Source organism: Octopus bimaculoides, chromosome 5, assembly GCF_046866305.1.
Source record: "Octopus bimaculoides isolate indiv1 chromosome 5, ASM4686630v1, whole genome shotgun sequence".
Taxonomy (NCBI): Eukaryota; Metazoa; Mollusca; class Cephalopoda; order Octopoda; family Octopodidae; genus Octopus; species Octopus bimaculoides.
In genome coordinates, this window is record NC_142932.1 from 94,971,085 (window position 1) to 94,993,799 (window position 22,715).

The 22,715-nt window shown below is 38.2% G+C and overlaps 1 protein-coding gene across 11 annotated transcripts in view; it reads right to left on the minus strand.

The window, feature by feature from the left end:
* The window catches only part of LOC106880794 (neural cell adhesion molecule L1.1-like), a 537,440-nt gene that overhangs the window by 37,215 nt on the left and 477,510 nt on the right, over window positions 1-22,715 (minus strand). For 2 of the 11 annotated variants that reach the window (XM_089352677.1, XM_089352678.1), the window contains one exon: window positions 11,726-11,742. The exons of 8 other annotated variants lie outside the window; for them this stretch is intronic. In XM_089352677.1, the coding sequence (XP_089208803.1) occupies window positions 11,726-11,742 (17 nt within the window). Of the gene's footprint in view, window positions 1-1,800; window positions 2,033-11,725; window positions 11,743-22,715 lie in introns of those variants that run through there. One more of the 11 variants, XM_089352684.1, reaches the window with a different exon arrangement.

Consider the following 22,715-nt stretch of genomic DNA (forward strand, 5'->3'; position numbering starts at 1 on the left):
AGGATTATTGTGTGTTTTTTGTTTTTGGCTCTGAACAAAGCCTGGTGCAATGTATATCTTTATTTGAAGGTGTTCCCTATCATTCCAATATATGTATTTGTTACTTTGTTCAAACCCATGATATTGGTCTTATATACTAGTTCTTTTTCTAGGCACCCATTGTTCAGGAACAGCTATCTGAAGATCTACAGGGGTTGGACAAAGTAATGGAAGCACCTAACATCATAGCATCATAATTTTGAAATATCTATAAAACTGTCAAAAGCTTGTTTATGTTAATGTTTTTCGATTTATTTTTAGTGTTGCTTAATATGTTTTGCTAAAATTGCTGTTTCTTTTCAGATATCATCAGAAAAAATTAATTGAAATTCATTAAAATGACAGATCTATCGGACTTTCAAAGAGGTCAAATTGTTGGTGCGCATATGGCAGGTGCTTGCATAATGAAAACAGCCGAAATGTTTTGTGTATCATGAAGTCCTGTCTTGAAAGTAATGACAGCTTTGAGAAAGTGGGAAAAACCTCCTCGTCAAAACAAAACTGCAGAAGAAAACCAAAACTTTCAGATAAGGACCGTTGGACTCTTACATAAATTGTTAGAAAGGATCACAAAAGTTCAGCTCCCAAAATAACTGCAGAGCTTAATGACCACCTTAGGAACTCAGTTTCCACAAAAACTGCTTGCCTGGTGTTGCACAAAGCTGGATTTCATGGGAGGGCTGCAATCAGAAAACCACTACTTTTAAAAACAAACGTTGCAAAGCATTTAGAGTGGGGTAAAAACTTACAAAACTGATCTCTAAAGCAGTGGAAGAATGTCATTTTCTTGGACAAGTTATCCTTTGCTGTATTTCTGACCACTGGCCGAGTATATATGTGGAGACATCCAAAACAAGCATTTGACCCAGATTACATTCTTCCAACTGTTAAACATGGAGGAGGAACTGTGATGATCTGGGAGGTGGGAAATCTGCTGGCCCAATGATTTCCTTTCCTGGCAGACTGTTTAAGTATTTTATCTGATCAAGTTAATCTTATGGTTGCAGAACTGTTTCTGAAGGGAAACACAATCTTTCAGGATGATAATGCACCAATTCACACAGCTAAAGTTGTTACTGAAGCACGAGGAACATTCTGGTGAAGTTGAACATCTTATCTGGCCACCACAGTCCTCAGATCTCAATATTATAGAACATTTGTGGTGCATTTTAGAAAAACAGGAAAAAGAGTTGATATCCTCCACCATCATCACTACAAGAACTGGAGACTGTTTTAGCTGAAGAATGGACAAAAATTCCTTTGGAAACAATTCAAACTTTGTATGAGTCCATACCTCATAGAATTCAAGCTGTAATTACTGCCAAAGGTGGTCCTACTTCATATTACAATAAAGTTGTTTTAAATTTTTAGGTGTTTCCATTATTTTGTTCAACCCCTGTATGTTCACATGATTAATTTTCCCTCTCATTAAATATGCCATCATTCGTTCAATCTCCCAACATTGTTACATATACTGTAATAGTTGCAGACATGCATACATACATGCATACATACATACATACATACAGGCAGACAGACAGACATTTATATTAGGTTGTCAAGAAAGTTCTTGCAGAATTTTTAATTTTGGTTTTAAATGATGTATTTTCAAATTAATTTTCGTTAAACTACTTTGACTTTATATATCATTTTAAAGCCTGTTTTTTCACTCTATCTAATCATGGTACTCTTTTTCTTTTTGAAAATTTAAGCCATTTTTTCTGGAACATTGAATACAAGATGGACAAAAACCAAACTTACACAATTTTCTTATTCCAGTTCAAGCTAGGTCGAAAAGCTGCTGAAACAGCTCGCAATATCAACGATGCGTTTGGCCCAGGAACCACTAATGAATGTACAGCACAATGTTGGTTCAAGAAATTTCGTAGCGGTGACGATGATAAGCATAGTGGTCGGCCATCGGATGTTAACAACGATCAACTAAGAGCCTTAATCGAAGCCAATCCATGCACAACTGTTCAAGAGCTTGCTTCTGAATTAGATGTAATGTATACAACAATTTCCAGCCACTTGAAAGAGATTGGAAATGCAAAAATGCTTGAGAAATGAGTGCCGCACGAATTGAACGACAACCAAAAAAAAAAAACGCATTTTTGAAGTGTCATCTTCCCTTCTTTTATGCAACAAGAATGACCCGTTTGTGACTTGCAATGAAAAGTGGATTCTTTATGACAGCCGGCGATGCTCAGCTCAGTGGTTGGACACTGACGAAGCTCCACGGCACTTCCCGAAGCCAAAGTTGCTCCAAAAGAAAGTCAAGGTGACTGTTTGTTGGTCTGCGGCCGGTCTCATCCATCATAGATTTTTGGATTCAGGCAAAACTATTACGGCGCAGAAATACTACCAGCAAATGGATGAAATACATAAGAAACTCCAACAACCACAGTCTCCACGACAATGCTCAGCCATACGTCGCACAACTGACCCTGCAGAAGTTGAAAAAATTGGGCTATGAAACTCTGCCTCATCTGCCATACTCACCAGACTTCTTGCCTACCAACTATCACTTTTTCAAGCATCTCAACAACTTCTTGCGTGAGAAATGCTTCAAAAACCAAGACAATGCCAAACACACCTTCAACAACTTTATCACCACCAGAATGCAGGATTTTAAAGCTACTGGCATAAATAAACTTTACAGACTGTACTGGGTACCTTTTATGTGACAGCAGCACTGGTGAGAGCATGAAGTAATTTACAAGACAAAAACCCTCAAAAGAGGAGGGAGTGGTATTGAGGGAGGTAGTTTTGTGCCATGTGTCTATCTAATGGGAGACCACAAGAAGTCACAGAATACATACACATGACAAAACAGGAAAGTTTGTGTATAAAATATTTAATTCACACCATCTTACATATGTTTCATAAACAAAAAAGATTATTTGTAAACCATATAACTAAATTCTTTTTGGTATTTCTTTCAATTCTTTATATTCTGAGTTCTAATCCCACTGAAGTCAACTTGACTCATCCCCTCAATCCAAAAATTGCTGCCCTTGTGACAAAATTTGAAAGACATTACTACAATTATAATAACAACAAACACAACAACTATTATTAATATTAATATTATTATTATTATTGTTATTATTATTATTATTATTATTATTATTATTATTATTATTATTATTATTATTATTAAGGTAGTGAGATGACAAAAATCATTAGTATGCTAGACAAAATACTTTGCAGTATTTTGTTCATCTTTATGTTGTTTTAATATTCTGTCAAGGTTGACTGCCTTTGATCCTTTATGGTGGGGGGAGGGGGCTTGATAAAATAAGTACCAGTTGAACACTGGAGTCAATGTAATTGATTTATCCACACCCCTAAATATTGCTGGCCTTATGTTTAAATTTGAGACATCTAACATTATTATAAGGGCATGAACTGGCAGGATCATTGCTTTGTTGAACAAGAAGCTTTGTAGTATTTCTTCTGACTCGACATTCTGAATTCAAATTCCAATGAACTCAGCTTTGCCTTTCATCCTTTTTGTTGGTCACTAAAATAAAATACTAATTTAGCCCCGCCCAGTAAAAGTGCTAAAAGTTGAAACTATTATCATTAAGAGCAGGATTATAAGAACATGGAAAAAATGATCTGTGATACTTCTGTTCATACTTTATGTTCTGAGTTCAAATCCTGCCTGAATCAACTTTGTTTTGATTGCTTTAAGTTTGATTAAGTACCAGTTATAGGGCTTAATGTAATTTACTTTTTCCTCCCCTTAAAAATGCTGGCCTTGTGCCGAAATTTGAAAATTATTAATGTTCTTTTTATTTTTATTTTTAGTAGTAGTAGTAGTAGTAGTAGTAGTAGTAGCAGCAGCAGTAGTAATATAGGTAGTGGAGGTACTGGTAGTAGTAGTATTGATGGTAGAAATAGTAGTAGGTGGCAGAAATGGTGGTGATAACAGTTTAGAGTTGCAAGAAGAGCATGTCCCTAAGACTAATTTACTGTAATTATTTTAACGAATAGAATATATGATTTTCATACAATCATTTTGTTTCCTTTAAATTTTTATCTGAGTACTTAAAATCAGACTAGTGCTTCATCATAGATTAGCTACTGTCATCTCAGCCTATGCACCTCAACCGGGGCTACCAGATGGTCTGAAAGACCAATTCTATGACACCCTCTTGCAAACTACCTCGTCGACGAGTGACAGGGACCTTCTCTTTGTGGCTGGAGACTTCAACGGTCATGTCGGACGTCGTGCTGGAGGCTTCCATGGCATACATGGAGGCTATGGCTTCGGTTCCCGCAACGAGGAGGGAACCAGACTGCTGGAGTTCTGTGATGCAACCGATCTTATGGTCTGCAATACCAACTTCAGGAAACCTGCCAGTCACCTAGTCACCTACCGCTCCGGCAGACACTCTAGCCAAATCGACTACATCCTCACCAGAAATAGGGAAAGAGGGCGGCTTATAAATGCCAAAACCTACCCTGGCGAAGAATGTACCCCACAACATAGATTAGTAGTTAGCGACTTTGGGATCAAGGCAAAATGGGTGCCCAGAATTAGACAGGCTTGGAGGAGAAGGGTGTGGAAGCTTAAAGACCCTGCAAACGGACAGAGACTTAGAGACAAGTTACTTGAAGCATTTAACGAAATAGAAGGGGATATAGCATCATACAACGTGGAAGACAATTGGAGATTTCTGTGGGACAACCTGTTGAAAGCCACCGACCAGATTTGTGGGTGGTGTAAGGTCCCCTCCCGACCCAGAGTAACGTGGTGGTAGAACAAGGAAGTAGACAGGGCTATTAGACAAAAGAAACAGGCTTGGAAGGACTGGAAGAACGGTGGTAGCAGGGAATTGTACCAATGTGCCATAAGGGAGGCTAGGCGACAGGTTTATTTAGCCAGAGGGGAAGCAGATAAGGAAAGATTTGCCAATGTTCTGCTCCGTGAGGACCAAAGACTCGAGGTATTTCGTGTTGCAAAACAGTGTAGGAGAGAGAATAGTGATGTTGTAGGAGAGAAATGTGTTTGCATGGATGATGGTACGCTTGCACTAAATGAGGATGCAAAGAAAGAGGTCTGGAGATGCCACTACGATAGATTGCTTAATAAAGAGAATCAATGGGAGAAAGAGAGCCTGCCGTATGTCGACCCAACAGAGGGACCAGCTATCCGAGTTGACAGTACCATGGTAGATAAAGCAATTAAGAGTATGAAGACAGGGAAAGCACCCGGCCCATCAGGAATCACTGCAGAGATGCTCAAAATATCTGGCAGTGTTGGCTACAGCCTAGTCACCCGTATTACGAACCAGGTGATACATGAAGGAGTCATACCCAATGACTGGTGTAGCAGCACCATAGTAAACTGCTACAAAGGTAAAGGTGACGCTTTAGACACTAATAATTACAGTGGCATCAAGCTGTTAGATCAGGTTATGAAAGTTACAGAGAAGGTCATAGCCCAACTAATTAGGGAGCGAATCAATTTAGATGAGGTGCAGTTTGGGTTCGTGCCAGGTAAAAGCACTACTGATGCCTTATTTCTAGTGAGACAGTTGCAGGAGAAATACCTAGCTAAGGATAAACCTCTGTACCTGGCTTTCGTTGACATGGAGAAAGCCTTTGACAGGGTCCCCCGATCCCTTATCTGGTGGTCAATGAGGAAACTTGGGATAGAAGAATGGTTAGTGAGAACTGTGCGAGCCATGTACAGAGATGCTGCCAGTAAGGTGAGGGTTGGAAATGAGTACAGCAATGAATTCCGGGTAGAGGTAGGGTCCACCAAGGTTCCGTCCTCAGCCCCCTCTTATTTATCATAGTCCTCCAGGCAATCACAGAGGAGTTCAAGACAGGTTGCCCCAGGGAGCTCCTCTATGCTGATGACCTTGCCCTAATTGCGGAGTCACTATCAGAACTAGAGGAGAAGTTTCAGGTGTGGAAGCAAGGTCTAGAATTGAAGGGCCTTAGAGTCAACCTAGCTAAAACCAAAATCCTAATAAGTAGGAAGGTAGATAAAACACAAACCCCTTCAGGTAGATGGCCCTGCTCAGTATGTAGAAAAGGAGTAGGTAGTAACTCTATAAGATGTACCCGGTGCAAGCTATGGACACATAAGAGGTGCAGCAACACCAAAGGCAGGTTAACTAGGAAGTTAGTTTTTGTTTGTGGCAGATGTTCAGGTGCAATAAAGACTGTAAACAAACAGGAAACAACTTCTATCTCATTCCAGGGTGAAAAACTAGAGGTAGTCGATAGCTTCCGCTATCTGGGCGACCAAGTTAGTAGTGGGGGTGGGTGCGCTGAAAGTGTAGCTGCTAGAATAAGAATAGCCTGGGCAAAGTTTAGAGAGCTCTTACCCCTGCTGGCGACAAAGGGACTCTCACTCAGAGTAAAAGGCAGACTGTATGACGCATGCGTACGAACAGCCATGCTACATGGCAGTGAAACATGGGCTGTAACTGCTGAGGACATACGTAAGCTCGCAAGGAATGAAGCCAGTATGCTCCGTTGGATGTGTAATGTCAATTTGAATACCCGTCAGAGTGTAAGTATCTTGAGAGAAAAGTTGAACATTAGAAGCATCAGTTGTGGTGTGCAAGAGAGACGATTGCGCTGGTATGGACATGTGGTGAGAATGGATGAGGATAGCTGCGTGAAAAAGTGCCACACCCTAACAGTTGAGGGAACCCGTGGAAGAGGTAGGCCCAGGAAGACCTGGGCTGAGGTGGTGAGGCAAGACCTTCGTACATTGGGCCTCACCGAGGCGATGACTACTGACCGAGACCTTTGGAAATGTGCTGTGCGTGAGAAGACCCGGCAAGCCAAGTAAGATCGTTGCCAGTGCCCCTGGACTGGTTCTTGTGCGGGTGGCACATGAGATGCACCATTTTGAGCGTGGCCGTTGGCAGTACCGCCTGACTGGCTCCCGTAGGATTTTCGAGTGAGATCGTTGCCAGTGCCCCTGGACTGGCTTGTGCGGGTGGCACATAAAAGACACCATTTCGAGCGTGGCCGTTTTCGTGCGGGTGACACGTAAAAGCACCCACTACACTCTCTGAGTGGTTGGCGTTAGGAAGGACATCCAGCTGTAGAAACTCTGCCAAATTAGACTGGAGCCTGGTGTTGCCATCCGGTTTCACCAGTCCTCAGTCAAATCGTCCAACCCATGCTAGCATGGAAAGCGGACGTTAAACGATGATGATGATGATGATTCCTCTTCGAATACCGTCAATCAACAACATCATCATAGACATGAACGATCACTGCTGCCATGCACCCACCAATGCTACAACCCCAACCAAAAAGAGAAAACAGTATTCACACATACATGCATTTAAGTTTTGGATTACTCTTTAATTTTATTAACAATGAAAAAGTAGTATCTATAATTAAATATGTCATAGAAAAGAGGAAATAATTTATGTTTAACTCAAAATAATTATGTATATATATATATATATGATAACACAGAGTACAAGTGTGATTAAGGCCGCTTCTAAACCACATGGTCTTGGGTTCAGTCTCATAGTGTGGCAGATAAGCTAGATAGATAAATACTATGATAAAGATGCCAGGTAAATGGTGGAAGTCATAGAAGAATGTGATTTCACAGCTGCAGTAAGTCGATGCATCTACAAAGTGGGAACATGAACAAACCTAACATTTAATGAAAAGATTTCTAGACTACACATGTAGGAGGCAAGAGATTTGCAAGCTGGAACAACAACAACCTGACTAGGAGAGCAGTAACTCTGAATTAAAAAAGTGTTACAGTGTAGAAGAAACCAGAAAGACTAGCTTTCTAGTGTCACTGATGTGATAGTATATACTATGATACAAAGTAGTTAGTGATGCGAAAGGCTTGAACCCCTCAAAAACCATACCAAAATTATGTTAGTCATAAATACTATGTAAAATCCTAACCATTACATATACGAAAGTGTTAGAGCACTTAGCCCCAGTCACTCTTGAACTTTCTTATCCAGATTTGTAGATAACTCATGCTGACTTCTCATACAAAAGAAAACATGTATCTTGTTCAACTGTATAAATACATACAGACTTTGAAACATCCTGATAATACCAGCTCTCCCTACTCTCTCTTCTTTCTTTATATAAATGTGTATGTGGTATGCGTGTGTGTGTGTGTGTGTGTGTGTGTGTGTGTGTGTGTGTGGCACCATCTATTTCTGATTTGAAGTCATAGGAAGAATGATGCATTAATTCTTTCTTTCATGGGAAAGCTACCTGCAGGAATCTATCTATTTATGAATCAGCCCTACCAATCAGTGCCAAGGCTGCCCATGTATGGAATGAAACATGTAAAAACAATATATGTAGTAAAGTAAGGAATAGATCCTCAATAATTAAGTATCTTCCTTATATTTCCACTAAGCATTACCTTGTATTTCAATAGTTAGGCTTTATAAAGAGAAATTGATTGAGTTTAGCTTTGATCTTTTCAAATACTTTGACAAAGGCTTTTTAAAACTGAAATATTGAAATATAATGCAAAAGCTGAAGTTTTTTGAGATTGCTTTGGTTTACACTCTTTTATAACAAGCCAGATTAGTAGTGGCTTTCTAAAATATTTTCGATTCAATTTCATAATGACACATATATAATATACCACTTGTATATTGACACATATACTTACATACATGTGTACATGCAAAGATGAGCAGAAAACTATGCATGGATATGTTAGTAGAAAGCTCTGAGATGATAGTAACATTGATCATCAAAGCAGTCTATCATTGACCGAGTGCCAGATTATGACCTCTCATTTTGAAGGGTATGCATTTGCAATCCTGGAACAGGAAACATCAACAAAATACCTGATGCACAAAAGGGATAGAGATGCGGGAAAAGCAGTAAAATATGACAAACCATGCAGACCTTGTGGAGTTGACACCAAAGACATCAACCACATCATAAGCAGTTGTTCGAAAATATTATCCCAATATTATCTTCCAATAAGACATGATGTTGTAGCTAGGACATTCTTTAATATGTAACCTGTCAGAAGGATAACCCCAAGGACAAAGAAATAAAAACCCACTGTATGGTAGAAGTCATAGCCACTCATAATAAAAAAAAAAGAGTACTGGTGGAATGTCCCAGTGAAAACCTCAATAAAATGTAAGCACAACAAACCTAATATAATGATTTGGGATAGAGAAGAGAAACTGTGTACAGTTGTGGAAATTAGCTGCCCAGCAGATTTTAACATAAAGCTGAAGATCAATGAAAAAAAGAATGCCTATGCTGAACTAATGAGAAATCTGCAGTTATTCTATCCAGATTACAAGTTCAGGTTTATAAATGTAAGTATTGGGGTCCTGGGATAAGTAACACACTGCCTAAATACCAATCTTGAGAAATTAGGCATCTCAAAATCAGAAAGGAAAAAGTTAATTTGAAGATGACAGATCCATCAGTGGAACTGTAAAAACCTGTAAAACTGTCTGGAAGTTTATCATTCAAATATATATGAACATGTCTAGATATGCTACTAAATACACAAGAATACATACATACATACAAACAAAAATAGCCTGTTGTTAATGTAGAAATTCTACTGAAGGAGCCTTGGATCTAGGTTAGAAGCCAGCTCTATCTCTACTGGCAAGAAATTTTGAAATAAAACTGAATCATGACATACATACATATGGAAAACAAATGCTCAATGATTATGATGATGATAAAGAAACATCATCATCACCATCATTTAACATCTGTTTTCTATAGATGTTTCACTGTGTGTGTGTGTGTGTGACAGAAGTATGTAAGATGAGTATACAGAGATAAATTATCCAGGTGGGTACTGTAATAGCTCCCAGGTATATTTCAGGTTATGGCTAATTGAATCAAGCGGTAATAAATATCAATGCTCATTTAGTATGAGCAATCTTGCTTTGATACTTTTGATGGGTGACTCTGGATACATTCCTCTGGATCATGAATATTATTAGGAGTGTAAATTTCAAACAATTACAAGAAATACAGAGACTGGTACATCATCAAATTTTTCCTTTAGTTTTACAGTTGGTCATACATACTTAGTTGGTTAAAATGACCAACAGGTTTCTGCTGCTCAGCGTATGTACAAATGCACATGCAACTCAGTATAATCTACTGTGCACCTTCGTTCAGGGTCTTTCAACAAGTGTAGTTTGAAGCAAACTGAGTTTATTTATTTATTCATGGCTAGTTTATTTCCTTATTCTTCCTCGTTTAAGATACGAAGGGAAATGATGAGGGATATGTTGAAATCTGATATGGCTATAAAATTTATCTTTAGGCTGACCTCTAATTAACATCGGTTCCAGGAGGAAATTAGGAGTTTTATATATATATATTAAATTAGGTCAAAGTATATCTTAGTGTTTTAATAGGCTTTTTCTTTGTGTTACAAGAGATTGAATAGAATTAATATTAAAGTTTGTTATATTGATGGAGTTCTATCAATATATTGTTTATGAAATCCATAAGGAAGGTACACTTTAAAGTTGAGTTTTATGTTATACAGAAGTTACCGTAACTGTATATGATAGCATGACTTCTATGAAAAAAAAAAAGGGAAAATATTTTAAGCTAGTGATTAAAACGATATTTAGTTGAAAGTTGGCCAGATAAAATTACAACGTATACTTCTACCATTCGGCACCTCCCTTTTGTGTATTGGATATCATTCTTACTTCCATATAAGTGGAGCATCAACAAGCATTAAGGTGAGACTGGCACATCAATTAAATTCATTTGCAGATAGAAATAAGTTGAACAACACTAGCTCCAGTACATTCGTCTTGTTGCTTAAGGATAAAATTGCTAACTTTAGTATAGAATGGGAAAAAATTAGCATGGCTATACCTTATAAAACAAGGACGAAGAGTTGTGATTTGTGCATAGAAAAATGTACTATATTTTTACATTCAAACACCTATTGCTAAATAGTAGACACGGACAGGCCTTGAGATGTTTACATCTGCATCACAAAGCCTCACAGCATTTTCATGACGCTTTAGATACAAATAATTACAGGGGTATCAAGTTGTTAGATCAGGTAATGAAAGTCATGGAGAGGGTCATAGTCCAACTACTCAGGGAGCGGGTCAGTTTAAATGAGATGCAGTTTGGGTTCGTGTCTGGGAAAAGCACCACTGATGCTATATTTCTGGTAAGATAGCTTCAGGAGAAATACCTAGCCAAGGATAAACCTCTGTACCTGGCTTTCGTCCCCCGATCTCTCATCTGGTGGTCAATGAGGAAACTAGGGATAGAAGAATGGTTAGTGAGAGCTGTGCGAGTCATGTAAGGTGAGGGTTGGCAATGAGTACAGTGAAGAACTCCGGGTAGAGGTAGGGGTCCACCAAGGTTCTGTCCTCAGCCCCCTTTTATTTATCATAGTCCTCCAGGCTATAACAGAGGAATTCAAGACAGGATGCCCCTGGGAGCTCCTCATTCAGCTTTTTATACAATTGTATTTTCTTGTATGTTACTGCCATTTAGATCTATGCTGAGGTTAGTTGTTTCTCTAAATTTTAGGCAAAGTTTCCTAGAATGTTAGTCAAATTCCCATATATTTATCATATTTAGGGTCTTAGAATAGAACAATTTGCTACTCATTCAAAAATAGGTATGGAAGCAGTTAGATAAGCCAAAATGCAAATTTCTTAAAAACAAAACTTACCTTTTGCTGATGAAGTGCTATTAAATTCATAAAATAATTATGAAATAAAAGATTTACAATATATTCAATCTTATTATTATTATTATTCAGTAGTTTTATTTTTATAACGTGCTTTCACTTCACTACCGAGCGCAGCTCTGTGCGCCTTGGGTATGTGCTGTGGTTTGCTGTGGTGCTCTTATGTTTACTGTATTGAAAGTGTTTTGCGTAGAATGTGTGCAGTACCCAGTAGTGCAATTTTCTGTATGTTATATATATTTGTAAGTCCTGGTGTTTTTGTTATTATTATTATTATTATTATTATTATTATTATTATTATTGTATAATTGTTCAATATTTGAGAGACTGAAACAAATTTCTACTGCATCACCTGCTACACCTCTGTGTTGCTGGGGTGTGTGCAGCATTGTATGTTCTTTCTGCTGTTGGGAGTGTGCAAACTCTTCCCAGTACTGTATTAGCCTTTTTTCTCTTGAGGTGTGGTGCTGTCTTTCGTTGTGTTACTGCATATGTGTTGAGAGTGTAATGTATTATTAGATTGATAGTGCCTTGCATAGAATATGGGCTGTTCCTAGTAGGGCTATTTTTCTAACAGTGTGTAGTATTGAGGATCCCGGTATAGCTTCTACACTTTTGTTCATATGTTTTTTTATCATGCACAATGCTCCAGTTATTATTGGTATTATTTTTTACCTTCATGCCCCACATTTTGAATAATTCATTATCATCATTATCATTATTCATATACACAAAACAGATTAGACTGTTGGAAAAGAAAAGTTCCTAACATTGGGCTACAACATGTTACTTTAGATGCCAAGATCCCTCCTAAGTATCCTGGCTGTCCCTAATAATACTGTTTTCTGGGTTTTATGCCTATTTCCTCTATCCATCTTTTCAAATATTTAGAGATATTTCCTAATGCACCTATAAGTACTGGAATACATTTTACCAGCACTTTCCATAGTCCCTGTAATTCAATGGCTAATACTTTGCTATTTTTTCTATACTTCTCATATTGATTTTTTTAATCATTTGGGACTGTAAAGTCAATTATCTGCCACGTTCTATTCTCTTTATCTACTACTACTAAATCAGCCCTTCTAACTTCTGTTACTCTATCAGTCTGAATGTTAAAGTCCCACAACATTTTATATTTCTTACTTTCTAGTACTTTAGTAGGTTCATGTTCATACCATTTATCAGTATGATCAAATCCTACTTTTATACATAACTCCCAATGGATTACTCTCCCCAGATTGTCATGTCTTCTCTTGTATTCTTTCTGTGCCAGCATGCTACATTCACTTACTATATGAGTAACACTTTTCTGTTTTGATTTGGATAACCTTGGTTTTTGTCTATTTTGGTTTTTGTCCAATTAGTCCTTAATGTTTGATCATGTGCTGCTACTAACAAACTTTCTGTTTCCCTTTTCAGCCTTCCCTTCTGCAATCATAATCATGTCTCACTACTACTATTTGCTGCAACTATCTTTGAAAATCCACCATGCAAAGCCTTCTCCTGCCAATCAGATAGTTTTTGTTCTTTTTTCTGATTTTTAACTTCATTTGGTTTTTTGGTTTCCCTATGTCTTGCTGTGACTCTAGCAGCTTTTAATAAAATTTCTTCATATAGGAGTCTATATCTACTCTAGCTAACTCCATGCAATTTTCTACCGATATTAGCCCTTTTCCACCTTCCTTTCTAGGTAAGTATAATCTTGCTACTCCTGCTCTTAGGTGGAGTCCGCCATACATATTAAACTCCCTCCTAGTTCTTCTGTCTAGCTTTGCTAATTCAGTTTTTGTTCAATCTATAAAAGCTGCTGGGTATCTAAGTAATGATATTGCCCAAGTATTTACAGCCTTCACTAGATTCAAACTATTTAGCTTTGACTTCATTGGCTTCCTTACCCTTCTGATGTACTCCTTTTTAATTTTCTCTTTCATTTCTATAGTTAGTATCCTGTCAATTATTATTATTATTATTATTATTATTATTATTCATTTATTCACTTATCATCTCCTGATTTATTGATGTCACGTCTCACTTACATCCCACAGCTTCGAGATGCAACACTTTTCTCAACTCATGAGCTGTTCCAAGTATTGTTGCCAATGAAATACTTCCTATGAAGATTGTATTTGCAGCTTTTGATGTTAGAATAGTGCATTATTTGAGATCGTGTCAAGTGCACTGATCTCAACAAGTACCACATTCATTTTTGAGACTCTATGGATTTATTTCATGTCCAATGCTCGATCTTGGTACTTCCCATCTTTCTTGTCCCTTGTCTTCACAATACTCTGGTCTGTAGGTATATTTACACCAATGAAGCTCCATTGTTTGAACTTCTTCTGTAGGAGAGTGATATCTGGTCAGTTACGTTACACCGTTTTGTCTGTGTATATTGGTATATTCCATATGAATTTCATCTGATCATTCTCTGCAACTGGCAAAGGTTGGTGTTCATAATGCTGGAACATTGTAGCCCACACTTCTTGCACAATTACCTGTGTATTCACACTGCTACTTTGTCATGGGCCAGTTTTAAGTATCTACTAATTATATGCCTAATTGTCTTAGATGATTTTTTGCATAATCTACACAAAGGACTGCTGTCTTATCAATAATATGCTTGGTTGAGTTGTTTGATAAAGCTTATTCTTGAGCATAAAGAATCAGACTTTCTGATCCCTTCTTTAGCAAAACCATGTCTTAATCATCTACAGGATTCTTCATCAGTATCATCCAATGTTTGTAGGAAAAACTCTCTGTGTAAGATTTTTTCTCCCCAGTTGATGATCCTTTCTCTATTAGTCCTCATATTGTACTCCTGGAGGGTCTCATCATTATCACTGGTTACATTTTTACTCAGTGCAGACTGCAACATTCTTTCATCGCTGTTCCTCAGATAGGCATGCAAAGATTCAGATTCCCTTCACAGTACTATACTCTATTCCAGCCAGTCCTCTTCCAACTTCCTTCCTAGGTAAATAAAGCATCACTATGTCACTTCTAGTATGAAGGCACCTATGCATAGCCATAACCTTCCTAGTTTTTCTATCCATGCTGACCAGTTCTTCCTCTGTCCATTCCACAACTCCTGTGTAGTAACATATCACATCTTCAGCCCACATGATGATGCCTTTAATCAGGTTCACTCAACTCAGCTTAGGTCTGTATAACTGTTGTAATGTGGATAGTCGTCCACTTGTATGTTTTCATTGGCACTAATATGCTGTAGCAGTATTCCACATCTTATTATCTTTAACTCATCTATTGTGCTATCGCTGATTGCTCCTCAAGACAATGACTTTGAAACACCTACCTTGATGTTAACTCCAACTCATATATATCATGCAACTGACACTGACTCCAACTGAGAAACTTGTTTAACAACTCTATTACCACTGACTGACTGACCTCATCTGACTTTATAGTGACTGTTTCATACCACTTTGCCATGTGGGAAAGGGTGTACCATTTCACTACAATATCTCCCCTTTTAGTTGTTTTTGCTTTGGGAAATAAGTAATTCTATTTTACTTTATTCACCCCTCCTCACTTTTTAGCATTTTTTTAACATAATAGTTTCTCCTTTTGGTGTTTATTCATAGGAACTCTGTGTTCTACCTTTTCTTCTACTTGTACACATGGGTTCAACCACCTGTAACAGTGTTGGTACCTGGAATGTGTCATATAGCCATTCCATAGGTTCTTCCAATCTGTCTGTTTAATTTTCTTTGACTCTCTTTAGCTGATTTCTGTGTCTTTTTCAATACTTTTTTGCTTTTTACCCCGTATATCATTTTTCCTATATACTTTGTAATTTCGCCTTGGCAGAAAAATTGTGTTCTGTGTTCAAATTCTGTCTAGATTGACTGTGCCTTTCATCCTTTTGGGGTTGATAAATTAAGTACCAGTGAAATACTGGGGTCAATGTAACCAACTATCCCCTTCCCCCAAATTTTAGGCCTCCGCACATAAAATACACCATTTTGAGCATGGCCATTGCCAGTACCGCCTGACTGGCCTTCGTGTGGGTGACATGTAAAAGCACCCACTACACTCTCTGAGTGGTTGGCGTTAGGAAGGGCATCCAGCTATAGAAACTCTGCCAAATCAGATTGGAGCCTGGTGTAGCCATCTGGTTTCACCAGTCCTCAGTCAAATCGTCCAACCCATGCTAGCATGGAAAGCGGCTGTTAAACGATGATGATGATGATCATCATCATCATCATCATCATCTTTCAGTAGTCTTATTTTTATTGAATCCTGTTATTACACTATCAAGCACAGCTCTGGGTGCCTTGGGTATGTGCAGTGCTATTTTAAGTATGTGGTGCATGAGAATATTTTTAAATTCTGCGGTTTTGTCAGTGTGATTTTAAAAATCATTTCCAAGTCACATACAATTCTTACAAGGCATAGTTTCTGTTTTCAGTTTACATATTCTTGCTAACTCTATTTCCATATCTTTAAATTTGGATTATTTTTAGATATTTAAAAAATATATGTATAATCATCTGTTGAAACTGATAATGCGATTAAACACATTTTCTTTCCTGTCATTTTTTGGCAACAACATTTGCCTTTTCCTTCATGTTCTTGTGCATTGGGAAATCCCAGAGGAATTTGCTAGTCTCCGACTTGACTCTGCTGCTCATTGCAGTTTGTGCGCATACCATGACTTGCCTCTCTCTAGCCCCCACTTATCACACAGTTTCCAAAATAGCACTTTTGCTACCTGGTTGTGTCACCACAACTTGTAGAGGTTTTGGGAAAATCTTGGGCATTCATTCGTGATATGGGCAATGGTTTCATCCACTCTATTGCAGACGTGGCACAGCAGAGACACTTGCTCATTCCTCCAGTTGACTCTCCAGTTTGTAGCCAGAGCTTCATCCTGCACTGCCAGTTTAGTGCTCTCGGTCTCTTTTTTTAGGGTTCCTTTTGTCAGCCAATCCCACCTATTTTTCCAGCAACATCTGTTTTGGCTACATGGAATTTATTGTGTAGTCCCTTCTTGTGTAATTCTTCTTCATGTCATCTTTGTACTTCCTTTGTTTTCCATTTTTTTCTGCTCTCAGAGGTACCTTGTTCCTAATTGTCACTAGCAAGGTTTCCTTACTTTGGGCTAGCTATCTCTTTAAGCCACTGAGTCTTCCACACTTATCAGTCCCCTTCCTCTATTTTGCTCTCATGTATAGGCAATCAGTGTCTGCATGTATGTGATGGACTCCTGCATTGTTTGGAGCTTTCTTAACTTCCTGTCCATCTCCTTTAGCTCCTCCTCTGTCCACTTTAGGATTCCAGTGCACTACTGAATTACTGTGACTGCACATGAGTTTATTGCTGATATTATGTTTCTGGCATTGAGCTTTGAAGCCAATATTTTTCTCACTTGCTGTAGGTACTCTCTTTTTGTCTTTTCCTGCAAGTTGTGGTGTTTGATTCTATCTGCCTCAAGTATCCCCAGGTATTTGTAGCTGGACTGAGGTTGAATTGCCTTCATCATTTCACCACTTGGCAACCATATGCCATATGGCAAGCTTTCCTCATCTCATCATAAACTTAGCACATTTTGAGAGTCCAAACTCCATCTTACTATCATTGGAGAAAATCCACACAAACTGAACCAGGCTGTCCAGTTTTGTCTCAGTTTTTGTGAATAGCTTCTGGTCATCTATCAATAGCAAGTAGTTCAATTTTCCCTTACCTCTTCTCAGATCATACCCCAACTTTGTTTTCTGTAGTATTTCACTCAAGAGGATCATTTCCAGCATGAATAACAGTGGAGACATACTGTCCCCCAGGAAGATTCCTCTCTTGATTTTCATCTCTCCTAATAATGAGCTCTGTTTTCAGTCTTGATCTAACTTGTCTTTAGTATTCTTTCATTATTTTCTCTTTCATTTGTGTGTGTTGTATTGTATCTAGTTCATTGATTCCTAAATATTTGTATGTCTACCTTTGGTTTAATTCTCTTATTTCATTGGCTTTATCTAGTGTGATGTTGCTACTCTTAACTAGTTTTCCTCTTTTCAAGGTTGCTTTAGCACATTTTTCTAAGCCAAATTTCATATCTATTTCTTTGGTAAATCCATGTACTATCTGTAGTAGTGTTTCCAGCTGTTTATCATTTGTAGCATATAGTTTTGTAGTGTATAGACTTACTACTACTACTACTACTACTACTACTACTACTACTACTACTACTACTATCATTATTACCATTATTGAGTTGAATCAGGCTTGTTCTTATTCCTGGTAGAATTTATGTGGGTAGCAGGTTACTACTTGCAACCTAACGTATCCAGAAACTTCCAATAGTCTTTCAAGTGCTTAAAACCTTCCTGATAATCTTTCCTGTCTCTTAGAGACAAACTTTCTATAGAAGCTCTACAGAACATTCTACTCCTTCAACCATCTGTCTATATCTTTACTCAGAGTTCCAAATTATTACAGGCAAACCTTTACAGTTTTCATACTCCAAATTCTTGCAATCTAAAATTTTAAGGGATTGTATTTTAAAAAATTTTTCATACTTTCTTTTCAATGCTGGAATCAAATCGATATGATGGATCGATTAGAAATCAACTTTGCCCATCCGTACCTATTATTCTTAAGTCTGGTTTATTATTTTTCTAGCTTATCCATTTCTTATTGCTTCTTATCCATTTCTTATCCATTTCTTATGGCATTTCTCCGTTTCTCCAACACCAGCACTCTTTTGACTTGATGATCATACCATGTACCTCCAGCTTCAAATCCCCATTGTCAGAAAAAGGGGATTTGAAGCTGGAGTTACTATTGTTGTTATTATTATTATTATTATTATTATTATTATTATTATTATTATTATTATTATTGGGTTAATAATCTGCAGTACACAAAAAAAGATATTTTTAGATAAAGAATGTTTTTTTTTTTGTTGTGCTTATTTGGAATTATGTCAATATGGCTTCTTGTTTCAGAAGTGAACATCCCTCAAAAAAAATAACACTAAACATAGCAACATGATACAGACAGAAAATTTATCGAATGAAAATAACATTTTAACAAGTGAAAACAAATTTACACAAGTAAAATCATTCACAGCAACAATGTAACTCTTGCTTGTGTTATTAGAGAAAGAAAAGTATTAGTCATTGCTCAGCTGCCAGACAAAAGAAAATGTGGCAGCATACATCATTAAAGAATACCAATAATTTCAAACATCACAAAGCATATCTAGAATTGTACTCTATGGTAGAAACAAACAAAAAAAATGCCAATAAGATTGGTGGTGAGGATAGAAAATGTAGATTTACATGTGTAGAAATGAAAACCATTTTAAGGGCTTTTTGCACAGAGAAACTAGAAAGGATGAGGGTTGAGAATTCAAAGAAGAGAAAAAGCAACAAGAACTATAGTAAGTGACAGGAACTGCTGTTTGGAAAACACTATTATTTGCACCTCTGAGGATTGTGAATGAAATTGTCTTTTTCTTAATGTCAGACACCAATGACCAGATGTCCAATCTTCAACCACGACAGAGAGTACCATCGTGTTGTCTTGCAATAATAAAGACACAGACGGTAGTAAGTGGAGGATAGCCTTTAATTGACAAATGTCTTGTGAGTAGAATTGCTCATTGGAAAGTATGCAGCTGTGTGGCTGTCCTATCTGTCTGTCTGTATGCATATATGCATGTATTTATGTAAGTATGTATAGCTGACCATCACCTTCATATTGATGGTTTTTCTTCAGCTTGAGGAAGTAAGAGGTGGATACACCTTTTTTGGAAAGGGGAAGCTGAAGGAGGAGCACAGAGAGGCTGATGTTGGTTTTGCAGTTCGATCTGATATCCTTAAGAAGTTGGAGGAGCTTCCTGTTCCTATAAATGAACGTCTAATGACTCTATGATTGCACCTGAAAGGTGGGCTGTTTGCTACTCTAATAAGTGCCTATGCACCCACCCAATTCTTAGGAAAATCCCCAATTCTGATAAAGTCATTCTACTGAGGGATTTCAATGCCAGGGTTGGAACAGACTGGCAAATATGGAACTCCCTAGGATGTTTTGGCATAGGGAAAATGAAAAGCAACGGTATCATGCTGCTGGAGCTTTGCAGTGAACATGGATTTTACATCGCAAGCACTCATTTTATGCACAAAGGTGATCACACAACCACGTGAATGCATCCAAGGTCTAAAGTTTGGCACTTGCTGGATTATGTCATCATCCACAAGTATGACATCTATGACATTTGTAGCGTCAAATCCTTTCATGGATCAGAATGCTGGACAGACCACAGTCTGGTGCAAGCAAAGTTCTGGATGATGATTAGAATGAAAGAGAGAAAAGAGCCAGTTGGCATTCCTCAGCATCTGAATGTCCACATGATATATGATGTTGTGTTGAGGAAAGAGATTCAGACTCACTTGTTCAGCATTGAAAATACTAAAGTATGGGAAGATTTTCTAGACCACGTTCTTCAATATGCAGCTGAAACACTGGGATATGCTACTGTTAGATACAGAGACTGGTTTGAAGAAAATGATGCAGAAGTTCAGCGACTATTGGTTGTAAAGCACCAAGCCCCCAATGTATTGCTGCACAGAGGACTTTCAGCTGTGCAGCAAAATCTAGCACTTGCCCACTATAGCAGTTTAAAATCTCTACTGCAGCGATCTCTCAGGAAGGTGTAGAATACTTGGTGGGAGGATCTTGCTCGTGATGTTCAGGCTGCTGCTGATGCAGGTGATAACAAGAAGCTTTACCATGTTATGAAGCAAGTTTATGGGCCTAAGAGTTCTGCATCAGCTCCTTTGCCCTCAAAGGAGTCTTCTACTCTATTTATTAAATCAACAGAAATCACAGGTCGCTGGATTGAACACTTTTCTGAACTCCTGAACCATGAGTCAGTTGCGGATGAAACAGTGATTGATACCATGCAACAAAGACCTATCATTGGCTCCTTAAATTCCACGCCCTCAATGACAGCAATAGGTAAATTGAATATTGGTAGGGCACCTGGAAGGGATGGAATTTGTGCTGAGGTCTTGTCTTGTGATTTGGTGCTGATTACATCATACAGTCCCTTCGTAAACTTATTAGTGTAGTCTGGAGGGATGGTGCAATGCCTAAGTACTGGAAGGATGCAATTATTCTTCCTCTCTATAAAGAAAAAGGATCCAGAACAATGTGTGGTAACTACAGAGTTATTGCTCTACTATCAACTACTGCCAAGGTTCTGGCAAATATTCTTCTTACCCGCCTGAATAGGTGTCTCGAAAATAATGTCCTATCTGAATCTCAATGTGGCTTCCGATCTGGTAGAGGGACAATGGATATGATTTTCCCAGCAAGACAGATGCAGTAGAAGTGCTATGAACAGAATATGGAGCTTATCCAGGTATTCATTGTTTTAACAAAGGCCTTGGATACTGTGAATAGGGCCTTGCTATGGAAAATACTTGGCAAACTTGGATGTCTCGATCATTTGGTATCTATAATTAAATCATTTCCTGATGGGATGGAGGCTTGGATCAATGTTGGTGGTGGCATGCCAGGACCCATTCCTGTAGAGAATGGTGTCAAGCAGAGTGACATCCTTGCCCCAACTCTCTTTTCTTTGTACTTTGCTGCTGATTTTACTAATGCTTTTAGCTCTCTGGGAGTATATGTCAGCTATCAATCTTCTGGCTGCCTCTTTAATCTGTGTCAATTTGCTGCCAATTCAAAAGCTTCCTCCTTTATGCAGATGACTGTGACTTAGTCACTCATACAGTGGATGACATGCAAATACTTATGAATTGTATTTCTGCTTCTTGCAAGGCATTTGGACTCAGCATTAGCCTGGACAAGCCTGTTGTAATGTTTTAGCCTGCACTAAGAAATCCATACGTGGAACCAGCTATCTTGGTTGAAGGAACAATACTGAAAGTGGTAGACAAGTTTGTCTACCTGGGCAGCGCACTCAGCTGTTCTTGCTCCCTGGATGATGAAATATCTTTCAGGCTGCAAAGAGCAACTGATTCCTTTTGGTCTCTTTAATCTTGTGTCTGGTCCCAGCATTGCATCACAAGGCAAACAAAAATGGCTGTGTACCGTGCATTTGGACACTGTTCCTTTACTCATGTGAGACATGGATTCTTTACAAACGTCATGTAAGGTTCCTTGAAAAATTTCATCAAAGATATCTGAGGCACATTCTGAATGTTGACTTAATCTTAAAAATTCCAGACACACAGGTCCTGAGGAAAGCTGATATCTTGAGTATTGAGGTGATGGTGCACAAGCACTGGTTACATTGGACTGGACACCTTATTAGAATGAAGGATAGCAGATTCCCTAAACAGATGCTATATGGGGAACTTGTTAGAGGAAAGAGACCTTGGCAGAAACCAAGACTGCAATTTAAGGACTATTTCAAGTCCTCATTAAAGGTCTGTGATATGCAGGAGACTGGCTGGGAGAGCAACACCAGTCATCACCACAGATGGAGGAAGCAGGTTAAGGTGGGGGTTGACACCTTTGATAGAGCATATATTCTGCATGAAGAATTTAAGCATGCTGCTCAAAAGTACACTGCTAGCATAGTGAATGAAGAAAGTTTGGTTTGCAATGTTTGCAGTTGTGTATGCTTGTCAAGAGCAGGGATCATTAGCCACCAACGGAGCCGCCAATGCAAAATATAAGTTAGTCCTAGAATGCACAATGTTCCTCAAGATCAGTAATGGTCTTCCTCGATCACAAGTGGATGGCCATCATGTGTCTATTCATATATGCCTATGTATATATGTGTGTTTATCTTAATCTGCAATATATACATACACAATTAATCTATCATTGTTGACAATGACCAAGGGTATCTTGTGAGACTAGAAGATGGACCACAGTGTGTTTGGTTGTGGCCAATCAGTCTGATGCATACTCAGAAGGTTCTTCCACAAATCATACACTGGTAGTCTGCTGGGACTGAAAGCAAAGAGTTGGC